Source organism: Lycium ferocissimum, chromosome 3 (assembly GCF_029784015.1).
Source record: "Lycium ferocissimum isolate CSIRO_LF1 chromosome 3, AGI_CSIRO_Lferr_CH_V1, whole genome shotgun sequence".
Taxonomy (NCBI): domain Eukaryota; kingdom Viridiplantae; phylum Streptophyta; class Magnoliopsida; order Solanales; family Solanaceae; genus Lycium; species Lycium ferocissimum.
The window spans coordinates 2,733,800-2,761,790 of record NC_081344.1 but is presented as its reverse complement, the minus strand read 5'-3'; the positions used below and the strand labels follow the sequence as shown (position 1 = coordinate 2,761,790).

Here is a 27,991-nt window from a genome sequence, read left to right as displayed (position 1 = left end):
TTTGCCACTTGGAAGTAAGCCTTGTGGGCAGAACTTAAATCTCTTTTTTCATAATACTGATAACAGCATAAATAAACAGACAAAGCAACTAGAATTGGGGACAATTGCAGCACAGAACAAAAAATCACCAAAAAAGAATTATATTGGACACCCAGAAAACAATAATCACCATATGCTTATACATCAAATGTCTAGCTTCTGCATTATGTCAAAACAACCAGTACCCATCTTCACTGGTAAACCTAAGCAAATTCTGGAAGATGGTGTCTCCAAGTAGTCAGTTAAACCATGAGCAGCTGCTTCGACTATGAATTTAGAAGCCGTCTCAAACGACATCTTAAGGAACGGTGACAGAGACTCGGAAATGCTTCCATGTCTGCTCATTGGCTGGTATCCACCCGTATGGGTCATGTAGTCGGCTATTAGACTCAAATGTCGAAAATCTATCTCAACTCCATATATTCCGAAAACAGTCTTGACCTCTCGTATGATTGATGCCCGGGCAGCTTCATAGGTCCAATTCAACATAGTTCTTGGCTTTTTCCCAAAAGGTACCAAAATCTATTCTTTTTAGTTTGTTTCTTGGCTTTGTTTCTTTGTTTGTTTTTCATCCCACATCACCGTATTTTCAGTTACTTCATACTTGACCATTCTGCATTGGTCGATTTTACCAGAGTTCTTAACATACACTTTCTTTGCAGTCCTCTGGGAAACCTGCCAGGGCAGCACCAAGTAGAACATTTAGTAAACGAAGAGCATCATGGACCAAAGAATTTTCAAGACCAACAATTTGCCCAGTGATGCATAGAGATCGGACAGAAAAAAAGTTCTAATTGATCAACTGATGAGTCTACTCAACATAAGCTAGCTGAAGGATAATTACATGGTGGGTAGTGCATGATAAAGTGCTCAATCAAGTGTGGATTAAAGAAAAGAATGTAAGAACATAAAAGAAGGGTAACTCAATGATTTTCTTTAGGTAATTTCTGGAAAAAAATGATAGAAGATTACCTGAGCTAACAAGATATGAGGTTCGTTGACGAGTCTAAAGTGGACCTCAAAATGCTGTCCCTCCACATCAACAAAGACAGACCTGTCTGAATCCTTTCTGCTACGTCTTTCTTTCTTTTTCTTCTGTTTGACAGTTGTTTTGGTGTTTGATTTACTTGTTTTGGTACCTGATATGTCCTCTTCATTGCCATGGTCTCCAATTTCCTCTTCATCCCTATTTCCAATCTCCTGCGTTTGGACACTTTTCTCATCTTCAACTTCAGCAGTGGTCTCAGCTTCACTAGCTTCATCTTCAGAAGCATCATCATAATCCATCTCATCGGTGGTTTGCTGTTTCCGTTTTTGCGCGTCTGAACTAAGATCTTCAGTTCTTTCGTCATCGCCTTCGTCATCATCATCCAGCATCTCTTCTTCATGTCTGGCGCTAGAAGCATTTTCTTCAGTTTCATTTGAAGCCTCTGATTCCGAGCTTGTCTTGAAGTTCTGTATGCCATTTATTTTAGAGAGCAAGGCCAAATGACTTTCTATTGCATCCTCCAACTCTCTTAAGAAGACATATTTCAGGGTATACTCGCAATCTTCTGATGACACAAAATCGTGCTTTTTGAGCTTCACTGTGAGCTTGTAAAGTTGAGAAACTTGATGGTTGTAGATTGATAGCGGCAAAAGATTAACCTCCATACTCTCAATCATATCTGCAACAGTAATCTTCTTCACTTTTGCCAAAAGAGACTGGGCATCATCCCTGAAGATCATTTGAATCTTTTAGAATTTGCAACAGATTTCAAGAAAATGTCGATAAGAAAGACGACATAAAATCATTATCAATGAGAAAAGGCAGTAAGTCATTATATTGTCAATGTGGACTAAAGACCCGTTAGCTCATTCAAATGGAAATTGGAAACCATCTCGAAACAACGAAGAGATCGTTGGAGAATTCAACTAACTTTGATTTCCAGCCGAGGAAGGGGCACGTCATGATGGGAGTCTTAATAGCATCAGAGGCAGTCATCAGAATCTCCTGAAGACGTGGAATTCCAAGAGTGACATTCATTTCTCCACGGCCCGCAAGATGAAAAGTGTTAAGACTGAAATGAGAACAAAATGAGTGGAATTCAAAACATTATGTGTATCTGAAAACTCTAGCCTGAACTTCAATATTTAGGCAAAACACATGTTCCAACAAGTTCGTTATCAACGAATTCCTGGAGATAGATGTAAGGACAATATCTGAGAAGGCTCATTTTATGACTCGCATTCAATATCTTTTATTTCCGTCTCACGTTGCCTTTTGATATCAATTTTAACTAAACTTTCACCAGAATTCATTCACAACATCAGTACTTTCGGACAAACTTGTACTGTGACAGTAATTGGCAAGTAAGCGAAAGAATTAGGAGGGGTCGGTGGAATTTTCAAGAAGTTGAACAACCAAGCTTCAAGACAGACTTCATAGACAGCAATATGAAACTCTGTAACTAAAGAAAATCTGGATTTCATCAATAATGACATACAATAATGACGTACCAGATCCTCAATCATGACAACCATTTTAATATTAGACTGCCTGTGGATCATAGAAAGCCACAATAATTCAAGCAAGTCTATCTGAAATGGATCAATTCAACTGGCATAGACGGGAGAAAGTTAAATATTGGACCTGCAGTGTGGTCAGTGATCCAAACCAACAAGAGAACGGGCACATTCGTCTTCCCTTATTAGTAAGAATAAAGCACAGCCATAGACACACAGCCTTATTGTTTCTCATCGTGCGAGCACGCAAGGTATTAACATGCAGCAAGAGAACAATTAAGCGGCTAGACAAGTTGGACATTCAGGAAAAATAAGGATTAAGAAAACGAGATTTGTGGCAGTGACCTACTAAATACCCATATAATTATTTTCCATATACCTTCCTCCAGCTATATGGTTGTCTAATGGAGCAGTAAAAACAAGTTATTCACTTACTATATTAATCCTGTAGCTTTTAAAACCAACAGATTAAATCCAGCAAATTGTACTGCCTTATTTAAATCCAAATATCATTTTTCAAGTTCATATGCATTACATCCTACGAGTAACATACAAATTTGTACTGGTGCCTGGTGGTTTATAAGGCTGCTAGCTGGTTTCCCTCCTCTGCATCTCATTACTTTTATTTTCTTTTGTGTGTCTGTGCGCTGAGAAAGGGAGTGTTTGATGATCCAACCACACCGGCTTTCATATCTCAGTAAATCGTAGTTGGAAGTACAACCATAGTAGTAACTTAATTCACAGACAGTTTGCTACAAGACAATATGGGAGCAAAATGCCTGAAATTCAAGCAATGATTGTTACAGTAACATGTCATTTGATTTAAAGACCTTAATTTCATTTTCTTTGCATCATAGATTAGCATTTTCATTAGGAGATATCAATCGCATTTCCATATCAATGTGGTCCGAAAGTACTTAAAACAACAAAGTAAATAACCTACTAAGAGAAGAAAAGAGACAGTATACTATCTTACGTCATTTGGGTTGAAGGTTCACCTACTGACTGACCAGCAAGGACACCAACTGGTTCTCCTGAATCTGCCAGACTTGAGAAGTATTTTTGTCCCACCAATTCTAGAAAGTCCACCTCCTCCTCTTTCAGTTGCTTCAATATCTCTTCCTTTTTCACTTGCTTTTCTGATTTCTTCTCTAACTTTTTTGCTTTTTTTTCCCAGAAGTCCTTCACTTTTTCTTCCAGGCCATCAGGCAACTTCTCAATATAGGAGTTGAGCTTCTGTCCATGACGCAACTTTTGGCAAATGGTCTCTTGATTCTAAACATCAATAAATGGATAAAATGACTCAAGACACGGAGGATACACAATATATACATGTATAACAAGAATCCTTTATGAACATTAACTAATTTAATGACAAAAATATCAAAAATGAAAAATACCAAGCAATCAGTTCATTAATAACACGGATATTAAGGATATTATGGTATAATAAACACAGTATTAAATTCTATATCATTTCCTTAAATAACCAATGACCAACTTCACCTATTATATGCTAAATACCCAATTCCTCTCAACATTTTTTAAGCTAGAATGACTCGCATTAGTTTGTATTGATCCTTTCTTGATCCAAATGTACAATTTACTCAATATCTTTGGTAATCATATTTACGCTTTTAAAAACTTAGTAAATGTTAACATCCACAGTATCCAACTTTTTTCAATAAAGGAAGTAACTGAAATAAGTCCTCCTTATTCCTTAATGTAGTTTAGATTTTCTTTCAGTTCCATACGTAAACTCCACCGTTGCATAAAGTAAAGTTCTAACTTGAGAAAAGCGATAAAATTCATAATTACAAGATACTATAACAAATTTGACTTTTAGTAAATGATGTATAATACATAGCTTTTGACATGAATCTTTTCATCAACACAATACAGAAAATCAAAGTAAGATACATCTCTAATCAAGTTAACAACCTATTAGCAGGATGGGAAAAAAAATAAGATTATCTGTATGGCAATATTTACACAATCAGCAACACATTTATTTAACTGTAGAAAGGAATTCGAAATCCAGTTCTTACATTTTTCAGTGCTTTGAAGTTTTTGAGAAAACTTGTTCGATGTACATCAACACCATCTTCTCCATAATAAAATTGGATAATTGAACCATCTGCGTCACGGACAGTATAATCATAACAGACTTTAAGAGATTCCAGGTTTTTTATCAAGCACCTTTGCAGATATCCACTGCGAGATGTTTTGACAGCAGTATCAACTAATCTGTAAACAAGGAGCCAACAGTCAGGCAAGTACATGCAAATTTGACCAACAGAACAGTGATTGATGAAATACATGATAATGGTGATTCACAAACACTAACTAAAGAAATATAGGTAGTCTCAAACCATTTCCTCAGCAGCGGAAAGAGAATGGAACAAAGATGTCTAAACTATGGGTGTTACTCAGTAAGAAGTCAAGTCACCATTCAATAGCTAGCTTATTCATGCTTCAACAAAACATTTAAGGTGTTTCAATCTAAAATAATCTAGAGCCTGTCTGGATGGGCTTAAAAAAAGCAGCTTATAAGCTGAAAACAAATTATAAGCCCAAAAAAATAAGTTGGGGTAAGCTAAGCCAAACGGTCTCCTAATCAACCAGTAGAACAAAGTTGCACCTCCGGTCTGAAATGCAAAAACCCCCAAGGATGGCAAAAGATGTAGCATACAGAAAACCCAAATCCAGAGAAAAAAACTGAAGGACTATAGATCAACTTGTAACAACCAGAAGGTGGAAGTTAGATCTGGCAGATACCACAGCCAAAGGATGTAGAAGTAGTAGTAGGCGCACTTGAATAAATCATAAAGAGAAGGCTTAAAAAGGTTTTTGAAAAACACTAGGCCGTTTTGGATTTTAGTGGGCTTGTTTACGCAAAGGAATTTTGGGCCCTCATCCCGACTCCCCTTGCCATCTATACAAAAAGGCCTGGCTTCATTTTCTTAAATTACATGTCCTAGGATACGCTCCTCTAAAATGAGAGCCTGAACTCAAAATGGCTACATTTTTCCTGACCAAAATGAGTAGTAATCGGTCAGAATGATAAAACGAAGAGAGAGAAAAATCATATATTTACCCTTCTCGACCAGCCATGCAATGAAAATAGTACTCCTGGGGACGAAGTCCAGAAAGAAAACGATCACTGACATAGCCTCCTGCCCTAGAAGCACAATCCCATGGCGGAAAACTGGGCAAAGTCTTTCCAGAAACCATTCGTGGCACCCGTTTTCCTTCCAACTCTTGTTGGCCCAGATAAGAGGAAATTTGTTGAAAATTAACCTAAAGAAAAGATACAGAAATCCATCAGTCGGCACAGAGATAACATAATAATGATAGTAATGTTAGAGCTGAACTAATAGTGTATGCAAAATGATATGGAAGCAAAAATTTACTGGTCAACAACCGAGAAGTCGTGCAAAATCATGCAGAACATCCTAAAACAAACTCTACCAATCCTACAGCATCAGTGCTAGAAATTTAGTAGAAAAACAGACTATAGCATCAAAACCCACGTGAAAGCTAAAGAAATACAAAAACATTTAAAAAGATAGCTTTAACCATTTAATTTAAGCTTCAATGGAGTGTTTGCAGGTACAATTTTAGGTTGTGCCGAACATGCGACTCTTTTCTTATTAACTGCACCTTTTTTCTTTGTATCAGAGAGCTTATGCGGATCATTAATATTCCAGTTGTAAACCCACGTATTCTTTAACATTTTCCCTGGAAAGCAATCAGGAAGATCACGAATAATTAGATTTCTGAAAGTATTTTTATCAAAATTTAAATTGTGCAAGGTAGTTCCTTCTGAGTTCAATGATATTGACAATTTCTTATATGACCTAATAACCTTTTCAATGGCATAACAGGCACAAACATGCAGTTGTTTACATGAGCTCCTAAATCTATTACGGAACTCAGCAATGAAACTGCAAGCTTCTTCCAAGATTACGGAGTCATGTTTATGAGACATTTAATGAAAACCATGACTGATTAAGCAGAACAAGCAGCTATTACATGATAGTAGCCAAAAGAAAATTTATTAACTTCGTACTCCCTGTTTCACAGAGACAATGTAGAATTTTATTTTATTTTTTAGAAGGAACTACATATTGTAAGGTTTATAATCTATGATTAGCCATAGCAAACCGCATGTCTTGAAGTAACTTGAAAACTTATACAGACCTTTTCTTTTAACAGAGAACCTGAGGATATAAGGATGAGAGAGTAACATAGCACCACGCTTAAATTACGAGTGTTGTGAACTATATCTCATAATTAAACAGAAAGATTCCAAAAATTTACCAACTTACCGTGCTCCCCTTTGCCGCAGTAATTGTCATAAGGGCGATGCAGTTTCTGGGGAAAGGTTTCAGCAATCCTTTTAGCAGCAACTCTTTATTAAATTGTGAGCCTTTATTTGCCAATTTATTTTTCATCTTCATGTCTAAGGCTGCTGTGGCAGCTTCTTTGTTACTGCTTATTGCTTTCTCAATTTCTAGTTGGAGCTCCAAAGGGCCTGCAAGCCAAATTTCCAACATGCAACAGTCACTTGATAAGGACAAGAAAAATTCAATAGCAAGCAATTTTACAGAACCATGGTACTATATATCTCTTCATATGAAGCATATAAGACTTAAATGATTAATTTTCTTCATTGATACTGAGATGTTGACACCCTGCACATAAGTTTGGGAAACACCTGCAAACTCATGACATATACATTGGAACCTATTGGAATCATTTCCTTCAGACTTGATATATATTTGCTTCTACAGCACAACGTAACTTCGACTTTAATGTCATTATCAAATTCCTGACTAATGCCCCTAATTAATCCAGTTAGTGAAAAGTCAAACTATTGCCTCAAACTCACACATTAAAGGAAGCTACTTAGTAAGGCGTGTATAGAGAGAGAATTGTTTGAGCTGACAGCGATCATTTTCTCAAAGAGAAGGAATGATAAAAAATTGTTACAGCAGTTTGGACTGGTAACCCTTAGTAGCATATGCACATAACTGAAAGTGTATATACGTAATACAAAAGAATATGAAACTGTTACAAAGATAGCCATGCATAGCTATGATAAAGTAGGGCAATATTTTTCCGTCAGTTGCCTCACAAATCCTTAGCTTAATGAAAGATAGAATAATACTTACAACCTCAAAGAGCTTCATGACATACTCACCTATTTCTCCAGGCTTGAACTTCACAAAATCACAATGAGCGTCTTCTCCAACATCCTCTCCTTCAAGTTCCTCCTTCCTCCGAATATCGTAATGTGGTAGGATGACAAGATCATCAACACCACAAGTGAAGCCATGCAGCTAAAGAGAAGAGTAAATTTAGAAGAAAGATTTCACCAAGCAGACAGGATTAACAAACGTGCCAGGAAAAGAAATAACTAAAACAGCACAGCGAACCTGCAAGAAAATAGTAAATAATCGACTCAGAGCAGAAAGTAAAATGCCTGCTTTGTTGGATCCATAAAGCTCCTGAATTGTGTGAACTAAACCAAACTTTCCAAATTGAGCCTTGTCAATTACACCACGCACAAGCTCATTTTTCCAAATTAAGAAATTATTTTCAGCAGTTCTATCTTCTTCTTCTCCTCTTGACTGATATTCAACTAGGCGACTCTGGCTCAGGAAATATGCATACGGAATTTTCCCTTTGTTTTTCACGGTACAAGGTGCACAACCATTTGTCAGATGATTTAGTAATGCAGTGATGACCTACAAGTACAAAGCTTAAATGATCAGTTCTCGACGAAGTTGACCTTTATGATTACTCTTAACATTATATCCAAGGCCTCGAAATGAGTGCATAATGAGCTTGATTGGTCTTCACCTGCTTCCCTGTCCAAAGAGGCTTTGGTTTCCACACAGCAGGCAAGATATTCTGCACAATACCTTCAGAATCTACTACAGAAACTTTATTTGAATGACTTCCAGAAGCTGGACCAGGCCCAGAGGCAAACACACCAGATCCATACAGAAGCTGGTTGAACTCATGAAAGGTCAAAAAAGTATTCTTCATGGTAAGAAGCGCTGCACCTACAATGTGATCCTGGAGAAGATGAACAAGTCAAAGAATTATTAGGAGAAACATAGAATAAACACATAACAAGAATGAATCACAAAAAGTTGGTTTTGTGACTCAAACCTGAATCAGGCCTCTAACTGTATCTCCCTTAGTAGGAACAATGTACTGTTCATTAGCATTTACGATGTTATATGCTTCAGCACGAGAAATTTCATCTTGTGGAAAGTGGACATTCATTTCATCACCGTCAAAATCAGCATTATAGGTACTGAAGCAATACAAAAGCAGATTAGTCCTGGAAAGGAAATTTTGTACCATTACATTACATGGAAAAACAAATAGAGAATTCCAACCTGCAATTAGCATAGTGCATGCGAAGAGTTTTCTCTCCTTTCAATACACGGACAACGTGAGCCATTATACTGGGCTTGTGAAGAGTAGGCTGCCATCAGTTTTTTCCAGTTAGACCATTGTGCAGCTATGAAAAAACAAGTACCAAGGCAAGACAAAGCAGTTATGGATACACATTCCAATGATCACTTTCTTGAATATTTTGTCTTTGCAAGTGAAGCAACAAAGAGACGAACCAAACGATTATGTACCAAAAACCAGAACAGCTCAATCTAGCCCGCACAAGGTCGACCCAACGCAGTCATGGGTAACATTCCATCAATCACTGTCGTGACTACTTTGTTTATCAAGTGAAGCAACAAAGAAAAGAACCTTTATGTACAAAACCAGAACCAGCTCATTTTAGCGCGCAAAAGTTTTCAACGCTGGTCACCACATCAACATAATTGGACCCAAGTCATATGCCACTGCGTCGGATATGTGAGATCCAAACAGGAACCCAAGTATTCAGAATATCTTGCAAATAGTCCAAGCAATTTAAGTGGAGCTTCTAGGAGGCCGAGAACAGCTTTCCATAGTACCTACCCCAAGGCCATGACAACTAATGCAACCTTTTGTAGGCAAGTTATTTTGATTTTCCTCATTGATGAGACCAAATGTGGTAGTCTACTGCATTAATATTCTATTGCAAATGCTACAGTACTGCTACTATGAGGGCAATGAGAGGTTTCTCATGTTGAACACATACAGAAAAGAAAAGAATTGCTTAGCTGAAAAACAAGGAAGCTAGAAAATCCAAAGAAACTTCTGACGGCAATGAAAAAGAAACTCCCTTAATGTTCAGTTCTAGAAGCAATTCATACTGATCAATCCAGTAAAAGGCCAACTGGAGCGACACCGTGTTCAAGCTGCACAAACCAACAGTTTTCTTACACCTGGGTAAGAATTCCGGATAAAAACAGCCCGTATCAACTTGGTTATGTGTCAGGAACTGGTTTTCTTATCACTCCACCAAGAATAGAAATCCTCATTTGTTAATCCATCTATGAGATACGGGAACAACTGTGCCTCAACCCCATACAGGTTGGGCTCGGCTATATGAATCCTAACTTATCATGTCGCTCCATTTAAGCTCATCTCAAACCAATATCATACAAAATAAAAATAAAAACAAAAAATATTGGAAGTGGTTACTCGACGGGCTTCTTTCATTCATGTCGGGATTTCTTGAAGGAGGACATCATGAAGACTATCCCATACAGGTTGGCCTCGGCTATATTAATCCTAACCTATCATGTCGCTCTACTCAAACTCATCTAAAACCAATATCATACAAAATAAAAATAAAAACAGAAAGTGCTAGAAGTGGTTACTCAACGGGATTCTTTCATTCATATCGGCATTTCTTGAAGGAGGACATCATGAAGACTATGGATAATTTTCATACACAGCACTACTTTGAGAAAAGCTTTAATGAGACATACGTGGCTTTGATTCCTGAAAAAAATGGAGCTAAAGAGTTGAGGGATTTCATACCTATAGAATGCGTACAAGATTGTTCTAAAGTATTTGACCGAGAAACTCAAATTGGTGGTGGACAAACATCAAATAGCCTTATAAAAGGGGACAAATAATGGATGCCTCAACAACAACAACAACATGCCCAGTACAATCCCACCAGGTGGGATTAGGGGAGCGTGGAGCGTATGCAGACCTTACCTCAACGTTTATGAGTAGGGAGGCTGTTTCCGATAGACCCCCGGCTCAAAGAGAGATAAATAATGGATGCCTCGTTGATTGCCAATGAATGAGTGGATACCAGAATAAGGGGAGAGACACCTAGAATTTTATGTAAACTACAACAATGGAAAAGCATATGATCATGTAAATTGGGGGTTCATGTTGAAGTCCTGGAGGATCTGGGTTTTGGGAGGAAATGGATAAATTGGATAATTTTTTGTATTAGCACTGTCAGGCTTTCTTTTTGATGAAGCAAGGTGTGATATAACTGGCATCAAGAAGATGCAAAATAGTATAGAAGAAGATGGGTTAGCTCCATTACAAAAACTACATTATCCAGGGCATGGAGCTAACCAAAAGGATTGGCTGTCAAGCCAAACATAGAGAGATAATGAAATCTAGAAATGGGATAACATCATTTACAGGGGATAGATTACTCCAACTAAATGGATTCCCAAGACAAGAACAACTGACTAAGACAGCAAAGTGAAGCGGGAAATGAACAAAAGAGCAAAAAAGTTAATGTAAACCAAGAAGAACAAAGGGAAGGACTATACATTTGTTTTAATTTTGCTTCTCTTGTGCTTCGAATAAACACAAAAAACTTATATACCATTATATTTAACAAGATGAACTACTGACATTGTTCTATAGCATCTAACCCCAGCCAATAACATACTTATCTAAATCAGATTTGATATCCTTGTGTGATCCATGTTATAGTCTTATACATAGCAAAAGCTACAGTGGAATATCCATTAGAACTTCTTTTTGCTTAATTACATAGCATCGTAGTTGCCAATGATTAATCTGTTAAACAGCAGGTTCTTTTGTTAATTTGAGAACAGCAATTACACCCCTAGAAGGAAGCATGAAATACTGCATACAACTAGCTCTGCAGACTGAAGCAAAAAGCCATACCTGTCGATTCACGAGAACAATATCCCCATCTTGTAAGTGCCGATAAACAACTTTGCCTTCAAATTCATATTCATCGTTTCTCCCAGATTGAGTCACCGCCCCCCTCGAAGAAGGCAATTTTCTAGATATTGCTGTACGCATCTTTTTGCTTGATGGTAGTTTCACAGTAGATATTCTATCAGCAAAAGATACAGCCCCAGGATGGTTTTCAGGCCCATTGATGATAGCATCTCTCATTTTAACAGTATTCCAAGGAGTCACCCTCTGATAAAAGAATGAGATATTAGCACAGAACGAGCAAATATGGATAGTGCTAAAAGTTAAGCATTCAGCTCGCATATACAAATTAAGATGTTAAAAATACTTTTCTTCTCTTTTCCTCTTTCGACATTTTTTGATCTTCATCTTCTCATCATTTCAAGTAATTAATATTAGCCAAATTGAACTCCATGAACAAACATGGCTATTGAACAATACAGGGAAAGGGGATATATTTGCTCTAACCGGTTCATTATGCAACCGATGTAAATCAAATAAGGAATCCTATATAATCCTAGACACCAGAAAAATTTGATCCATCTCAGCAGCTTAGATGAATCTTGCACATATTTGAGCAAAGACAACATTTCCAGAGTCTCGGAATATGAAGCTTCGCCGACATTATTCTCTACAAAGATTAACAGGTGGAAGCTACCACTCAGTTGTTATCAACCCTTCCCTTCCACCAGAAGTACATGTTACAGGTGCTTCAATTGCGGGCCAGAGTTTTAAATAACAAGACTTAGTATCCCCAACCCCCCCCCCCAACCCCAACCAAAAAAAAAAAAAAAAGCAAGCATGACCCTTGTATACGTCATCATAGTCCTTCCAAATTAAGTTAATAACGCATGCTTGAGACCCATCGTTACAAGTGCATTGTTTTTTAACTAGGGCACTTAATCAAGGATGGCCAGAATAACTTGATAGATTCAGAACTGTTTGACAAGAGAATCTCATTGGTACAGGATCCGACACTGCCCCCAGTTTTATCTTTAGTTGCTTTCCAATTGTTCAAGGGAAACAACACCAGTTGCCTTTAACCTCCTATGAGCCACTTGAGTGAGAGTTTCAAAAAGCTTTGTGTGGGATTGAAGGATATGCAAGCCGACTAGGTAAAATTTTCTGTGCTTTTAGTCAAGACCTTCAAGAAAAGGAATTTGAATATATTTTACTTAAGTACCTGAGTACAATAATATAGAAGATAGAAGATAATTCAGAATTTTCGCAGAATACGGTGAGAAATGCAAGTAACAGGAAAAAAATACCAAAGCACAAAAAAAAAAAAAAAAAAAGAGATTAAAAAAAAGTCGTGGGGAGGTCAGGAGACAGTGATGAGAGCACACCCATATACGGAAGCATCGGAGCTACAAATTGAAAATTTCTACATATTCCGGTTCGCATAAGATGAAAGTATCTTCCCTGACAATTTTAGCCAACATTCCACAGTTGGCAACGGGTTCATGTGAGAAGTGCTAATCGCTCTGGTAGAAACTTTGCGCACATGATGGATTGAGCATCTAAATGGACTAGTAACCACATTAAACTCTAACAACGGTAGTAAGTTCATATATATGTGATTTTAGAAGCAAAAATAAACTCCGTCCAGGAAAAGCTCTGACTACAAACAAGTAGAGCAATAATAAGCCCATACAATTAGAAGTAGAGATTTCGCCGGAGAAATAACAAACAAAACCTCAATTCTTAGAGTAGTAGGCTTGAGTTTCTGATATTCTGTCCCCCCACCCCCACCCCCCCCCCCCCCCCCCCCCCAAAAAAAAAAAAAAACCACAACCCAGGGGAAACCGAAAAATAAAAAAAAAGCAGCACCAGGAAGAGGAGAGGGGGATCATCAGTAAAGTAACAGAGAAAAATTATGCATGCATATAGTACTTATAAGACTAGTGAATATTGATATATCTGGACAAAATGGTAAAATAATAGAGACTAATATATGCTGAATCGAAGAATGTAAAATCTATCTATTATGGTCTGAGCATAAAAGTTGAAACGTGTATTTCTTGTTCTATTTAATTTTCTCAATAGGTAAAGAACAATAGAAACAGCATAGCTATTCCAAAATAAGTAAAATACCTCAGGGTAGGTTAGCCTTAAAGCAAAATATGGTGGGATTCCAATTTCATTGACAGCCAAATAAGGATCTGGAGATATAACTGATCGGCAGGCAAAATTGACTCTCTTCCCCATCATTTTCTGCCGGAAGATACCTTCTTTCTTTTCCAACAATTGACATATGCCCGAACCAACATCTTTTTGACCCGGACCTGCCATTTGATATAGAAGATACTGCTCATCAGCCCAAAAACGATTGCAGTCGGACCACCAGAACAGAGTAGATTTAATTGCCCCAATTGCCAAATTCAGCAATAGAAGATGAAACTACAACTAAGCAGCAATAGCAAATAAACACCATCACGCAGACAATACTGGATAGAAAATTAGATGCTGTTTCAAGGAACATATGCAGACCTTGCTTTCTTTAAAGATCAAATGCCACGTCACATACGTGCAAGTCTACAGAAAAATAAACCAACTAAAAATTCAGAAAATGGAGATTCTTAGCTGCAACCAAGTTTTAACATTCCTATTTGGATGGTTGAAGACCTAAAAACAAAAATGTGCCCTCTCTAAGCATTAAAATGTTAGGCGAAATTGTCACATAAGTCAACATAATATTCAGGCGGCAGGCGGAAGTCCTAGGATCAAGTCACACATAATACTACATCCCAAAGGTTATACAAAGTACACTTAGCAGGAAGCAACCCCACTCAAATACTTTTAGAAGCAGATTTTTAAAAGAAAAAAGCTCAAAAAAACGACATCGTCCGTGGAGCTTGAAGCGAAAAGCGAGAACTTAGGCACACGCTTCTTAAAAGTGAAGGTGCAACTTACAGAAAATAGAAAAGTATCATAAATACATGAATTTAGTACTACACTAATCAATTCCAATTAAAATAACTAATTTTTCCATATCTCGTATACAATAATGTCTATAGCAATCCACTTCCTCAAAGTTGAGATTCAAAGAATAGATCATTTCCCATTGTGACCACTTTGCGCGCCGTTTCTGAAGCGCGCACTTTTCTGAAGCGCAAAGTCCCATGAGGTGATGACCCCTCGCTTCGCACGTTTCATTGCTTTAAGTGACTGCTTACAATAAAAATGTTTAAAAGCAGCATAGGCAACACAAAAGAGAGGAATACTCACCAGCAGCTGATTTGCTATCAAACAGCACATTTACAGATTGTTGAAGATCCATCAAGCGGCTAATGATCTTAGACCTTCCAGCCTGGTTGATATGAGCATTTCCCAATGCTATATTTGACTGAACGACCTTGCCAAGAAGAACAGTATGTGGATGTTCCATAACCTGAAGAGACATCAAAACTTAAATGTAAGTAAACAAGGGATATAAAGATAGGATGAGAAAATTTCACAAACCTCCCCTGAGGTTGTTTTGTAAAAGGCCTCTGCCCCCTGTGGTTTTAAATGTAACACAAACTTCTTTTCTTCATATTTAGTATAACAAAGTTATTTTGTAACTTAACGATGGACATGGTTGCCCCTCATGTGTTATTTCTATGTTCCCTTTATTTTGTGTACTTGAACCAAGACATACTATGTCCATAGGTAAAGACAAAGCTATAATATCCACCAAAAGTATCAGAAAAGACAGAAAACCAATATTCAAAGCTCTGAATTATTAATTTCATTTCTGCTGTTCAAGTACAGGATAAAGATAGAGGAGAGATTCACATAACTATGAGATAAAGACCTAATGTGAAATACTTTTTTAGAATCCGTGCGTGATATAGCAATATCAACCAAATAGGTAGACATACTATGGGCAACTGGCAAAAGTGGATGCCACACAACCTCCCAAAAAGCTTTACCAGTCAAAAGCTCTAATAGTGTATGTTCATTATTGTCCTGCAATTATAACATTAAATCTATGCGAGAGCAATTGCACTATTATACACAATTTTTAATAAGGAACTATTACAACAAGTTTGAAGAACAGATGTTGCATTACATGGTTCTTGGTGCCAGACTGACAAGAGAAAAGCATAATTACAAATTTAAGAAAATTTGAAATGGTGTTCAAAATGCTTACAGAGTCACCCCCTTTGGCTGGAGGGCGGAACTTGATTGGTGGTACAAGAATGGAATCCAAAAAGAACATAGAGGGCCCAGCCACCTTGCAAGGTGTATTACGGTGCTGACTCTGAATATCACAGAAGAATGTGCAAAGAGGAGCTTCGTTTTCCCATAAATGCTCTATAATATTTCTGACCTGTCAATTACAACCTAAAAAGATTGCTAAACAGAACTACAAATTTATATAGCAGCTAAGATATTATTATCATCAGAATAATCTTGCAAAAGACGACAACAACAACATACGCAGTGAAATCTCACAAAGTGGGGTCTGGGAAAGTAAATGTAGACAGCCGGATTCGAGGAACAGCTAAAATACATGTAAGCTACAACTACAAGCTTATTGCTCACGGTGGAAGCCATACCTGAGATGGTAAATTTGCTACTGAAAATGAGTTTCTCTGTTGCTCAATCATATCAGACTGCGCAACCCCTTGCCTCCCACGTGACTTGGAATTTTCTAATCCATCAGCTTCCCCTAATGGCTCGGTGGCATTTACCACCTCAGGGGAAGGATTTTCCTCACTTCCACCAGTGTAATGCAGATTGAACGTCTGGCCACTGTTCATATAATTCTCCCTAATTCGCTCACTTGAGATATCCTACAAAAAGAATTCAATTGAGCAGAAAACAGCAGTTTAATACTTCATAACTACGAGGTAATCTCTATGCCTGTAGAAGGAGTGTTGTCATTTGATTCAATAAAACATTTCACAAAAGATATCAAACATCAAATCTACTAACCGGCAAACTTGAGAAATCAACAGAAAAATCAACATCATGCTGAAATCAGGTAATTCTAAAAATATATTCATATGATAGACCTATAACTAAGGCAGACAACCCAATCAAGAGTACCTTCCATTCTGAAAGATCCACAGTGAGACAAATTTAAAATAGGGGCGGATATACAAAAGCACAAACATGTGCACTCATGCTCAACCAGAATTCCAGAATTTAAACAGGATGGGGCATAGTGCTTCGGAAGTTTAAAATAAAAAAAATAAAAAGTACCAGTGAAGCTGGAAAAAGAATTGATAGCTTACCTAGTATTTAGCAGCAAAAATCAAATAGCCACAATGAAACATTTAAACAACAAAAGCTTATCAAAATAGAGAATTTTAAGTTGAACATGGATACAGGAAGCCACAATCATGAAAACATGCAGGACGGCTAAAGCAACACTTATAGATATAGATTATGCAAAACAGACAGAGAAGAAGGCAGTTGTTAAGCCATTTGGTTCTTTAACTATTGACCACACCTTTTTTGTGCTTTTGGTGGCCGGCTGGGAAGGAGGTTACTTAATAAATGTGAGTTTGTGATAGCTCATACGAGGGAAAGAGGATTCCTATTTCAACTTAAGGCTAAACTGTGTTGGGTTTGAATAATGCCTCCTTCAACAATTAGATTAACATCTCACAGGTCATGCTCTCAAACCTTTTTTTTGAAAAGGTCAGTCATGCTCTCAAACTTAACAACCAAGTATACATGAACTAAGCTTTTATGGAACTACTTATATCCTCAACTGGTTTCTCCCTAGGCAAAGAGGTGGGTAAATGGTATTGACCTAAGGAATGTCTTGTTTGAAGGGGTGAGAGATGGTATTAGGAAATGCTGGATTGAAGAGGTGAGACATATTGTATTGATCTACTACATTTTTGCTTGAAGAGGAAGGAAAAAAGTGTGGTCTAACAGTCAACCAGACCATGGGAGACCAGAGTTTGAATCCCAAACCAGTCAAAAACTAGGAGTTTTTTTCCATATGCTTTAACTTTAGTGGGAGTTACTAGATACTAGTACTGATAGAAGGATGCACTATGCAGAAACAATCATTGCAAAGGGGAAAAAAGGAACTGTTATTCTTTTGTAGAACCGTGAATAGCTACAAATTCCCAAATATAATCTCAAGTGCCTGATTTGTTTTAAAGTACAATTGGCAATAAAATGATATTGTGAAGAGAGGGATCTTGAGCCTAACTCAACTCAAAAGCTAGCTCATGAGATGAAGATTGCCCAAGACAATACAAGGAGACAACGTACCCATTTCCTCCACCAATATGGAACACTTACCGCCGCCTAGAACTGGAAGTATGGAGACTGGACAACATAAAATAGGGTCCAAACATTGGATAAACTAAGAATAAGAATGGGTCTGTCTCTGATACCATGTTAAGAATGGACCTTGTCCAAGTAGCTCATGAGGAGGATTGTCCGAGACCACATAAGGAGATTGCAACTCATTCCACAAGCAATGTGGAACTTAAGACACCACCCACGAGGCTCCCCGGCATGCCAGGATTGGATAGCTAGAGAGTAACTAACTTAACACGAGGACCCAACATTGAGAAACAAAATAGGTATCGATGGTTATGGCTCTGATATTATGTTCATTGAAACGTGTGACCATGTTAATTAAAAGCTTTTAATTTTTTTTGAGATCTCAATTAAACATTTAAACTTTTAGATAAGATGGTCACACACTTCAACCTGGGTTGTCCCAGCAGCCAACATGTATTTGGTGGACTATATCGAAAGAGAGAAACCAGAGGTGTTTTGAGGGCAAACAGTGCAACATTCAGAAGTTGAAGATGAATTGCCTAGCTCTTTTCTATTTTTTGGTGTAAACAGGAATGCTTAGTACAAATAGAAGATATTTTTGATGTTTTAGACAATCTGTAACGAAGCAACATAGGAAGAAGTATTACATACTTTGTAATTCTCTAAGTTGGGGGACTATACATTTCGGTATAGTACACCTGTTAATATATAGAATGTTACCATTGTCCAAAAAAAAAAAAAGAGAGAGAGCAGGCAAAGGTCCTAGATTCCTAGGTTCGAATCTCACCGCCATCCATATCAAAAGAATTTCACATACTTGACCCATCAAAAAAAAAAAAAAATCAGGCCCACACGTGACGTGACATGTTGAAGACATAATTAAGTAAATAAAAGTATGCTCTCCTAACAGCTTAAACTTTTAGATGAGATGGCCACACACTTCAATTAACAAATATGCCAAGCTATTTTTTAGAGAATGATATATCAAGCTTAGGACAAAAAAACATCTACATAACAGAATCAATATTCATTCGGTAATATCAGAAGGGCAATACAACATGACATCCAAAAATCTGAACAATGCATCTTTTTTAAAGGGAACCTAAACAACGCATTGAAGACACCAATGTGATCAAAAGAAAGACATACCATATGGAACCGTCCAAAACTAGGTTTGTTGATCTTTGGATTTTTTGCTTTGCAGTTGCTACATTTCTCAGTTTTCGTCTTGAGAATTCTATCGATAACTGCCATAGCTTCAGTAAACTGGAAATTGTCCCAAGATGGCCTCTTGTTGTACTCAGAATGATCTTGCATATTCAAATCATCCATTGTACATGACATATGGCTCCCTTCACTTTCCTCCTGATCAGTAAAGTAATCAGGTGAAAGGACGCCCATCGTTTTGGCCCCAATAACATCACCTTTTGCAATTAACTCTAATTCAGAAACACACTTTTCAACCTAACTCAGAAAAGAAATGTAGAGTATTAGAACGGAAAAGAATATATGGTTATACAACTGCTAGGAAAAGAATTAAAAAGACTTACCTCTGCTCTGGATGCCCTAAAATGGAAGCAATAAAAGCATGTTCTTTGCAGAAGATTGTGCAACATATTGAAAAGCAAGGGATTGTAGACTGGCGAAACAAGTTCAATATGACCACAGTGACCAGGGCAGTGAAATGAACGTTGGCCACATGATTTACATCTGAACAGGTTGTTATATAGAGAAATCAGCGCAAAGACATAAAAAAAGAATATCCAACAGAAGGAGAACAAATTGTAGTGACTACCCAAAAAAAAAAAATGAAGTCATTGTGCTGCAAATACGCAATTGATTTTCAATATTAAAATAGGGTAAAACGAACTATACCTACAGTCACGTGTCTATATATTTCCCAAAATATATTTCACAAACATATTAACTTAAGCAAAAGACTACCAGTTGAATAAATATCAAATTCAAATAATTACACCTACACTCCAGCATAGTGTGGGACGTAGCAGAGCTTACACCTCCCTGTCAAGTTTCGGTTTCCATATTAAGAAAAATACTTACTCAAATTATGATGGCAAGAGGATCATACATACTTGTATAAATAGACACTGGGCATATAAGACACTCTAATCAATTCCGACCTCATGAAAGAAATAGTAAATTAAAAATATATTACTATGGGTCGTTTGGTTTGTGAACAATTTATAATGGGATTATAATGTGAGAATCTATTATAATCTTTGAAGTATACATTCAATATATACATCAATTTACTTATTCAAAAGGTATACTAGTTTATGATTAAAGATAACAAGAGGCTGTAATTCTTTCATCTAATCAGTAGTACTTGACTAGTCCAAAGCATGCATGTACATTTAAAAAAACTTACGCGGAATTATCATCAAGGGGACCCATTGCCGGATCATACAGCCCACTAGGCACTGGCTGCCCTATTGTATCAAGCAAATTAGGGTTTGTGACTTTCACAACACTGTGCCTACGAACTTCTTCATCTGTCATGAAACTGAAGTGAACCGCCTCAACGGCCTCTGATGCACCCTATAATAAGCAGCAACCTTTTTTGTTACATAACAATACATCCAAAACACATGTAGCCCAAAAGTATTTTCCAGACAAAGCAGCCACTGTTAACAGATATTATCACCCTATTTGCATTTCAGAAATTAGTGGGACATTAACGGGTCGTTTAGTAGGATGTATTAGATAAAATAATACATGTACTAGCTTTGGTATTATTAATCCCTTGTTTGGTAGTGTTTTTAAACCTATGTATACACCCTATTCAGTACTATTCTAATACATAGCAAACCATGATATTAGCAATACAAGGGTTATTAATACATGGATAAGCATGGTTAAAGACAAAACTGCCCTTAATACACCAAACCAAACAGAGGATAAGAAATAATCTCAGCATAACTATCCCAGCTTTACTAATCTCAACAATAACAAGAACAACATACCCAGGGTAATCCCACAGATTGGGTTCTAGGGAGGATAGAGTGACCTTACCCCTACCATGGAAGATAGAGAGGCTGTTTCTGATAGACCCTCGGCTCAAAGAAAAGCACCAGCATTAATACTCTCAGCATTACTAATACACCCTCTCTTTTATTTAAACTAGTAAAGTTAGCATTACTAATACACCCTATTCAGTACTATTCTTATACACTCAACCAAATGAGCCCTAAGCGTAAAAAATTACCGCCATGGAGCATCCACATAAAGCTAACATATGGAAGCATACACAACATCATAATCAAATTCACTAAAATTTGTGCTCTAATGTTAAAACCCAAAAAGTACAGGTGTTTTGGCTTTTAGTAATACACTCCCTCCGTTCACTTTTACATGTCCACTATTCCAAAAATAGATTTTCACTTTTACTTGTCACTTCTAGCATATCAAGAAAAGTCAATTTATTTTTTTCTGTTTTACCCTTGGTATTAATCACTCACTTCAAATCATTTTTCAAATCCAATAAAAATAAGCACCAATTAATATGGGTACATTGGTAAATTATGCACTTCATTTATTATTTCTTAAACAGTGTGGAAAGCCCAAAGCGGACAAGTAAAAGTGAACGGAGGAAGTATCTGTTAGCAGATATGGAGAGGAAAAAAAAAAGGAGAAAAACATAAACATACCATTAGTTCCACCGGAAGAAAAATAATAATACGAGAAAACGGGTTCAAATTAGGGTAATCAAGCTATAGAGAGAATAGGGGCATCAACAAGCCTATATATCAGGTTTTTGGAAGTGATATTGGACATTAATAACAACAAAAAAAGCGAAAATAAACTGAAGCATACAAAAATAGAAAGAGATTACCTGAGCCATCTTCAAGTTCCAGTTGGAAAAAATTAAATCTCAAAGCTTCAAATTCCAGCTTGGGCAAAGTGTATATTTTGAGGCGGAAAGTTTTTGTTTGGAGGCTGTGGAGAAGGTTTTGAAGAAATGGGTTTAAGACAAGACAGGGTTTAGTAACAAGTCGCAAACAGCACTGTTATTATTCTTTTGCCGCTTTAATAAATAATAAAAAAATTATCTTCTCCTTTTTCTTTTTCTTTTCTTCTTTTTTCTCAAATTTTGTTTGAATTTTCCAGGTTTTGCTCGGTAATAAATTATTCACCTTTTTTCGAAAAAAAATTTCACTTTAAAAATCAGCGTTTAGCCATGAAAATTTAAATAAAATTCTGGAAAAGGTCATATTTGCCCCTCTACTATCGGAAAAAAGTTATATTTGTTCTTCGTTATACTTTTTCAACAAATATACCCCTACAGTCATACTTTAGAACTATATTTACCCATTACCGGTTAAAACTAGCTATATTTACCCCTTACTCATTAAAACTTCATTTTCAACTTTAAAAAGCCACGTGTCATGCTCTTATTGAATGAAAAAACATTCCTTCTAGCTCAAAAATACCCTGACCTTATACATTCTTAGATCAAATTTATCCCTCTTTCCACCGACTATTTGATAAAAAATGCTCTCATTCCACTTATTGGATCAAATTTGCCACTAACATTATTTTTAGTCTTAAGATTGTCCCTCCATTGACGGCATAATTAAATGCCATTTAATTAAATATGTGGTTTTAATTATTGGTCCACATAAAATTCTGATCCAAAACCCAACACAAAAATCATTTTAAATTAAAGCAGCTAAGCAATAACATTATTCTTTCACCTCCCGTTTTGATTAATTCATGTACCATTATAGTTACCTCCCACCAAAGACAAATACTTAGTAACTCTGTTCACTAATGTTGGATAAATAAGAAGAAAATACCTAGTAATTTTGTTTCCCCTGAAGTTTGAATTTAAAACCTCATATTTAACTCACTTCATGGATTACCATAATGGTCATTCTAACTTAAGAAACTACAGACATAATCCACTCTTCTGAAAATTTGATGATCGACTGTACATTAAAGTACACTGGATACGTATGTGATATGTCTTCTACTTTTGTAATATCGCTCACCCTTTCTTTATAGATTTCTTAATAAAAATTATGTCCAAAGTAATTTATTAGAAAGTACAAAAGAAATAGATTCTCCCCTTGGCTAATCCCCGAAATGTGTACGAGATACCATAATGGCACGTGTCTTAATGACACATTTGTCTAAGGTGCCGTTTGGATATGGTTTGAAACCATGAGATGAAATCGCATATCCAAACGCTGATTTCATCTCATGGTTTCAAAGCATGATTTCAAATCGCATGTTCAAACGCCTAGTAAAGCTTCAAAGATGACTTCATATTTGAAACACATAATGGATCTAACCAAAAAGTCATTTAAGACTTGATAGAAAAATCAATGTATTCATTGATTTCTTAACGGACGTGATTTTTGCTAAGTTGACACTTATTTTAGCACTGAGGGAGTATAAACAATTTGATTTTTTTTTCTCTTTCCTTTTTGTTTTGCTTTTCTGTTTTTTGGAGTAAGGAATAACAAAGGAGGAATAAATAAAAGAAATAAAGTTCCCTTTTTTTTTTTGGGTGAAATCAGAAAGATAGTCACTCGCACAAGTTGATTCCTTTTGGTGACCATACATAAAGTACTTTTCGGGGAAGAAAAAAAGTTTAATAATTTCTGTTTAATGACTTCCACTTCCATTTTCTTTTGTTACTTTAGTAAAAGCCAACTTTCATGCATATAAACAACGTACTTTTAATATAGATATATATAATATATATATTGTGCACGTAAAGCAATTTTCTTCTTATCTCTGCTTGTTTATACTTTATAGCTTGGCTCACCTCCTCCTTCTCCTGTAAGTAACTTTGACAAACAGAAACAAGAATGATTACCAGTAATTTTGCTTCCTAATCAGTCTTCTTGTTTCTTGAGTTATAATCTGTTCTCCAAAAGTTCAGTTTCTCTCAGTACTGTAAGTCCAGAAATTTCTCTTCTTTTTTTTTTTTTCCTCTCTCACTTTCCTGAAATAGTATTTCCTTTTTTGTGTGTGTTGATGGCATATGATGTTGCAGCAATTTGCAAATGTCTGAGTAAATTTTTCCCTTTTTTTGTCCGAATAAATAAATAAAGAACAGAAGTCTATGGTTTTTTTCTATCTACTGTCCATTTCTTTAGTCTTTATTCATTGTGCTGTTGTGCAAAGTAGTCTAATTGCATGTCAATTTCACCAGAAGTTGAATCTCATATGATTAATGTGAGATTCATTCTTGGCAAATCTCAAATATCTAACATATAAAGTTTCAAACTTTTTATTAATCATATTTGAAAGGATTTGAATTTCACAATCCAATTGCATTCCTTACAATTTACATTGTCAAAGGCAGAGGATACTAGCAGGACATACTTACTGGTATTTGGCAGATTTATTGATATTTCTTCACTTTGTTCATTTAAAAGTTACTCCATTTTGTATTTGAGTGTGCAAGATTGGATATTTAATTTATGGACTAATTTTTTGCAATAGAATATTTATGCAGAAATGGAAGCTGATATCAGTGAGAAATTGTTGTGTGAAGTACAAGATGCGGAGGAGGGTGATGAAGAAGTGAATTTCAAGGACAAATTATGGAACGAGACGAAGAAAATGTGGGTGATCGCTGGTCCTGCCATGTTTACAAAATTTTCGACGTTTGGAGTAACTGTTATTAGCCATTCATTTGTTGGTCATATTGGATCTAATGAGCTTGCTGCTTATGCTTTAGTCAGTACTGTCCTCCTCAGATTTGGCAATGGCATTCTGGTACTAGTCTCACTTATTTCTAAACCAGAAATGAAATGTAACACTATAACTGAAATTGGCTGCGAACTTCTTCCTAATCCATAGCTAAATCCCTCGTTGCTAGCATAATTTTATGATAATCCGTGGCTAATCCATCGCTAAATAGGATTAACGATTGATTTTGCTGTTTAGCTACGGAATTTATCGGTCGCTAATTCCTGTCTTATTCAACAATACTCATGACTTATATAATGCTTTGTTGCCTGATGAACTTTAGATACAATTTGTACCTGCAGATGGGAATGGCAAGTGGATTAGAAACTTTATGTGGACAGTCCTATGGTGCTAAACAATATCATATGCTCGGGATTTATCTTCAAAGATCTTGGATCGTCTTGACAGTAACAACAACCCTGCTTTTACCACTCTATATTTTCACCACGCCGATCCTAAAAGCTTTAGGCCAGAAAGAAGAGATAGCAAAAGAGGCCGGGATCATTTCTTTATGGTTAATACCGGTGACTTATTCCTTCGCTGCATCATATACATGCCAAATGTTCTTACAAGCACAAAGTAAGAACAAGATTATTACATACTTGGCAGCTTGTACCTTGGCGATCCATATTTTCCTCTCCTGGCTTTTAACCATGAAGTTTAAATTCGGAATTACCGGTGCCATGATATCTACAATTTTGGCGTACTGGCTTCCTAATGTTGGTCAGTTAATGTTTGTAACGTGTGGAGGATGCAAAGAAACTTGGAAAGGTTTTACATGTTTGGCATTCAAGGATCTTGGGCCTGTAATCAAGCTTTCTTTGTCTTCTGGTGCCATGCTATGGTGAGACTCATTAAGTAGAAACTCATCATATGAGCCTAGTACAGTCAAACCTCTCTATAACAGCGTCGTTTACTCCGATATTTTTTTGGCTAATATAGCGAAATGCTGTTATAGAGAACATGTCATATAACATAACATAAAAAATCAGTTCCAAGAAAATTTGGTCATTATAATGAAATATTGTTATAGAGAATGGCTGTTATAGAGAATAGTTGTTATAGAGAGGTCTGACTGTATATAGGGAGTGTCATGTCACAAAATATCGCATCTCTTAACCTTAAAAGTTTGAATATTTTGAGTTTCTTTTGGCAGCCTTGAATTCTGGTACAGCAGTATACTAGTTCTACTTACAGGAAACTTGAAAAATGCTATGGTTCAGATTGATGCTCTTTCTATATGGTAAGCTTATTGTACTCCTTTCTCATTTCATTTAGACCTTTTGTACATGCTAGCACAACAAACAAACAAAAAAACAACTCAAATTAGTTATGAACTTCGTTCGTAGCTAACCAAATCTTTTGATAATCTGTGGCTAAATAGGATTAGCGATGAATTTTGCTGTTTAGTCACAGAATTTATTCGTCGCTAATTCCTGTTTTTTAGTGGTAACTTCAATCACCTATTAATCAAGTTTTTGCCTCTTTTTTGCAGCCTTAACATCAACGGTTGGGAAATGATGATATCTCTTGGTTTCTTAGCTGCAGCATGGTAATATAATTATAGTTCTTAGTCCTCTTTAAGTTATCTTTAAATTCTTCTTTATAGGCTGTTCTTTATTAGTGTACGAGTGTCAAACGAGCTGGGAAGAGGAAGCGCGAAAGCAGCAAGCTTTTCAATCTTGAATACAGCGACAACATCGTTTGTCATTGGATTCATTCTGTTTCTGTTCTTTCTGTTCTTGCGCGGACGCCTGGCTTACTTATTCACGGACAACCAAGACGTGGCTAAAGAAGTCGAACAATTGTCTCCTCTACTAGCATTTTCCATACTCATGAACAGTGTTCAACCAGTTCTTTCTGGTGAGTACATTTCTCTGATTCAAATGCTGATTTTACTAAAAAAACATTTTCAAGAATCATGCATAAATTTCAAGATTTTGTTGATCCAGGCGTTGCTGTTGGTGCCGGATGGCAGAGTATTGTAGCCTATGTCAACATTGGCTGCTACTACTTAGTAGGCATTCCAGTTGGAGTTGTGCTAGATTATGTTTTCAAACTGCAAGTTAAAGTAAGTTCTCCCATTTCTTTTCTTCTTTCTCTATAGAAAAAAACTATGTTGCTCGGGCTCTCCAAAAATGAGGCTCCACCGGTATCGGATCCTCCAAAAGCCGTCAACATTGTGAAAGTTCCAAGCAACATAGAAAAAAGTCTATCTTTCTTTTTGTTAACAGTTTCCTCCTTTTTGAAAATGTCTTAGGGTGTTTGGGTTGGAATGATTTTTGGTACACTGGTCCAGACAATTGTTCTACTTATAATTACTTTGAAAACTGATTGGGATAAACAGGTATATATCATCTTTAGTTTATATTAAGCTTTGGATTTATTGTCCTGGAACAGAAATAATCAAAAAAATTCTCACCCATACAGGTTATAATTGCTCAACAGAGAGTAAAGAGATGGCTTGTAGAAGCTGAACCCAATGCTGATTCACAATCTGCTTGAAGTCGAAGAATTTCCTCTGCTTTATTGATCATGTAATTTCATTGGATTAAAATCTGTACTATGAACATATAAAAAAGTGGACGGGAACAAAAAAATTGAGATGAACTTGTGGCGTTCACTATTAAGCCCATGCTCGTGCATTCCCTTCGAGTTTGAACCTTCCATTAGACTTGTTACCTTGTTTGACATGCCAAGTTGCATTGGGAGAATAGGTAAGCCTTGTTAGCAGCACATTATCAGGAATGGATTCCCCTTGCCTCCTGCGAGTGGAAAGGTAGTGGAGAAAGCCCAAGACAAAGAGACAGTTTGAATTAGTATCAAAAGTAAATACCAAATAATCTATTATTTTTTTCACTTTGTTGAAATAAAAGTTTGCCGATTGAAGAGGATATTAAAGTTTACAGGGTAAGCAAAGCACTGACGTGACCTGTATAACCTGGCGACTGAAATTAGGTGTCCAATCATTTATATTTTCGGGCAATTTACACAAAGCTTAGTTAACTTAATATGACAAGATCGTTCTATACTTTTGCTATTAATAAAATTTAGTGACCACACGTGGAAATAAAACATGTACTCTATTGGCTATGACTAACCTGTTTGGCCATGAAAATGATTCACTTTTTTCCGGAAATTCTTTTCACTTTTTAAAAAAATTAGTGTTTGGCCATAAAAATTTCAAATATACTTGAAAAACTTGAAAAAAGTTTTGCACAAACCAAACAAGTACATTTCAATGAAAAAAATATTATTTTAAAAACTATGGTCAAACACAATTCCAACTCTAAAATTCCAAAAAAAGTTTTTGATTTCTATGGCCAAATGCCTACTAAATTCTTATCATATACCATGACACTAAATTCTT

General features: G+C 36.3%; 2 protein-coding genes across 5 annotated transcripts; one reads left to right on the top strand and one right to left on the bottom strand.

Annotated features, from left to right (window-relative positions):
- Nucleotides 1-124: 124 nt before the first annotated feature.
- LOC132049252 (DNA-directed RNA polymerase I subunit 1) lies at nt 125-21,909 on the bottom strand. The gene is given in 21 exon segments (XM_059439983.1): nt 125-714; nt 1,012-1,756; nt 1,959-2,099; nt 3,521-3,819; nt 4,593-4,791; nt 5,642-5,844; nt 6,876-7,081; nt 7,751-7,889; nt 7,986-8,297; nt 8,413-8,631; nt 8,728-8,875; nt 8,961-9,049; nt 11,620-11,883; nt 13,750-13,940; nt 14,884-15,046; nt 15,791-15,970; nt 16,200-16,436; nt 19,045-19,359; nt 19,446-19,605; nt 20,285-20,454; nt 21,749-21,909. Coding segments are annotated over 21 exon segments (4,920 nt in total). The 5' UTR covers nt 21,758-21,909; the 3' UTR covers nt 125-183.
- Nucleotides 21,910-23,635: 1,726 nt separating this feature from the next.
- On the top strand, nt 23,636-27,274 carry LOC132049253 (protein DETOXIFICATION 21-like). Of its 4 annotated transcripts, none has more exons than XM_059439985.1 (9): nt 23,636-23,820; nt 24,386-24,648; nt 24,924-25,465; nt 25,778-25,864; nt 26,117-26,173; nt 26,246-26,484; nt 26,574-26,692; nt 26,882-26,968; nt 27,052-27,274. In XM_059439985.1, exons 2-9 carry the CDS (start codon nt 24,388-24,390, stop codon nt 27,124-27,126), a joined length of 1,467 nt encoding a protein of 488 aa, XP_059295968.1. In that variant the 5' UTR covers nt 23,636-23,820; nt 24,386-24,387; the 3' UTR covers nt 27,127-27,274. The 4 variants fall into 4 exon arrangements, with proteins under 4 accessions (XP_059295968.1, XP_059295969.1, XP_059295971.1 ...); XM_059439986.1 differs by having other exon boundaries at nt 24,373-24,648; XM_059439988.1 differs by lacking the exon at nt 23,636-23,820 and adding an exon at nt 23,913-24,258.
- Nucleotides 27,275-27,991: the final 717 nt, after the last annotated feature.